This window comes from Gastrolobium bilobum, unplaced genomic scaffold (assembly GCF_033153095.1).
Source record: "Gastrolobium bilobum isolate Gb01-03AN ecotype WA unplaced genomic scaffold, APGP_CSIRO_Gbil_v1 utg11543, whole genome shotgun sequence".
NCBI lineage: Eukaryota > Viridiplantae > Streptophyta > Magnoliopsida > Fabales > Fabaceae > Gastrolobium > Gastrolobium bilobum.
The window spans coordinates 196275-198531 of NW_026896187.1; the positions used below are offsets into that span (position 1 = coordinate 196275).

The 2257-nt window shown below is 34.1% G+C and overlaps 1 protein-coding gene across 1 annotated transcript; it reads left to right on the top strand.

Moving 5' to 3' along the window:
• The first annotated feature begins 716 nt into the window (after window positions 1-716).
• On the top strand, window positions 717-1550 carry LOC133298177 (B3 domain-containing protein At2g33720-like). The gene has a single exon (XM_061497440.1). It carries the CDS (start codon window positions 884-886, stop codon window positions 1403-1405), a length of 522 nt encoding a protein of 173 aa, XP_061353424.1. The 5' UTR covers window positions 717-883; the 3' UTR covers window positions 1406-1550.
• The last annotated feature ends 707 nt before the right edge of the window (window positions 1551-2257 follow it).

The following is a 2257-nucleotide window of genomic DNA, read 5'->3' on the forward strand; positions in this document are numbered from 1 at the left end:
CTACAAGTACTACATTATGTTTCATGTTTCATCGAATTTGTGTGTGGAATTAATTTATTCTGAAAATCTCCTTCCCATGAAACGGAATATAAGTTCGAAACTAACCAATACAAAAAGGAAAATCAATTGAAAAATTAAGCCACGGGACCATGGTTAAGAAATAGTTGCTTTTTTCTTTCTTTCTAATATTACCATAGGTACACGGGTTATTTGACTAATTTGGTTCGAGCCCGACCATATGAGATGCAAAACTTCTCTACCAAGTTTTAACAAAACTATTGGTTAAGCTGAAACAATCAATCCCCTGTCAGTTGATCCATGTGTTTGATGGTAAGAAATAATTGTTTTATGGGTTAGTTCTTATTATCAAGTGATTTTTTTCCTTCTTATGAGCAACAAAAAATACATTATGTTTTCTTTAAAATTGGGGGTGGAATTTATTTATTCCGAAAATCCTCATCCCATAAAACGGAATATAAGTTCAAAACTAACCAATAGAAAAGGAAGGAAAAAGAAGCAAATAACAAAAAAGAGAGAATTTCAGCTTTTTGTTTGCGCAGAAAAAGACTACATAAAAGGGAAGTTCTATGACTTTGGATATTCTTATCCCATTTGATACTATTGAAAAGGAAATAAGATGTGCCTTTCGAACAGGCTATAACAAAGACGAAGGAAGTCCATTTATATGAAGAAAAAAATAGCAAATGAGCCTTCATTCCCATTCATAAATACTTTGGTATACTAAATGCAAAAGGAATTGCAGTAGTTTAAAAACTCTTTTCAAATTGCAGTAGCTATCAAACCCATTTTAAGTTTTAACCTTTTTTTACCAGTTTACAGTCACAAATACCATCCAAATTGTCTTTCCCCTTCTACTTTCAACATGAGTAACCCTTCAGATGAAAGGGAGCAGTGTCAGAAGAAGAGAAAATCTACCAGTTGTGAAGGCTCTACCTCGAGGACTTCAAGGAGAAGATTGTGCAGCAACAAAAACGAAGAAGAGAAGCACAAGGGAGTCTCCACCACACTGAAGCTTTACGACGACCCGTGGACGATCAAGAAGACACTGACTGATAGTGATCTTGGAATCTTGAGCAGACTCTTGTTGGCTGCAGATTTGGTAAAGAAACAGATTTTGCCTATGTTGGAAGTTGATCATGCAAGAGCCGCGGAAACTGATGAAGGAACCCCAGTTAGAGTTCGGGACATAGATACCAAATCCATGCACCAACTCGTTCTGAAGCGATGGTCTTCATCCAAGAGCTATGTTCTTATTGGAAAGTGGAACCAAGATTTTGTTAGGAGAAGAGAGCTCAAGAAAGGGGATGAGATCGGATTCCACTGGGATCCATATAATTGCACTTTCAATTTCTGTGTTCTTAAACGGGCTATACCAGCGAACTAATCATAGTGTCAGTCTTAATTTATATTCCAATTGCTGAGGAAAAAACATGAAGTCCTATATGTTTTTATGTTAACATACAATAATGGTATTGTAATAACTAGTACTTCAGACTAATTATTAGTTTAGTACCGAGTTCTTACATAGCTTTAGCTTATAAAATTCTCTTATATTTTTCTTGTCTTCCAGCTTTCCCTCATGCCATTGCGAATTTCCATTCTATAAAGCCTTGTTTAACATGAGAGCTATATATGAGGTTGAATTGATGACCTACAGTGAATGCATATCATGATGATATTTGATCCCCACTTCAACTATCGCAATTGTATCATGGAGATAGTAGCAGACTGCAATATCTTCCTGGTCACAGGGCAAGGGCACGGCATTCATCATTTGATGTAGAATTACACAACTCTTACAAATTGGCCGAGTACTTACCATAAAATTCATATATTCTAAAATACTTATAATTGGATAAAGAGCCATCACATGGATATAAAAAGGTTATTGTAATTCAGTCGTAGACAGGACTATACATATATAAGTAGGATCAATTGCGTGTATAAGTCTTATACTCATTATTAGTCATTGATCCTATTTGTATCAAATAGCTATAATTGATTAGCAAGTTAATTGGATCAACGACTTATAATAAATGTAAAACATGCAAGACTCAGGGTTCGTTTGGATGAACTTTTGAAAAAAGAACTTTTTATACCTTACTAATTTTAAAAATACTTTTTACAAAAGGTATAGTTATTTTGCATTCGGAGGTAGTACATAAATAAAAACCTTTTTACTAAATATATTATTTGGATGTTAAAATTAAAAGGCAATTTTCATCCATAAAATTAC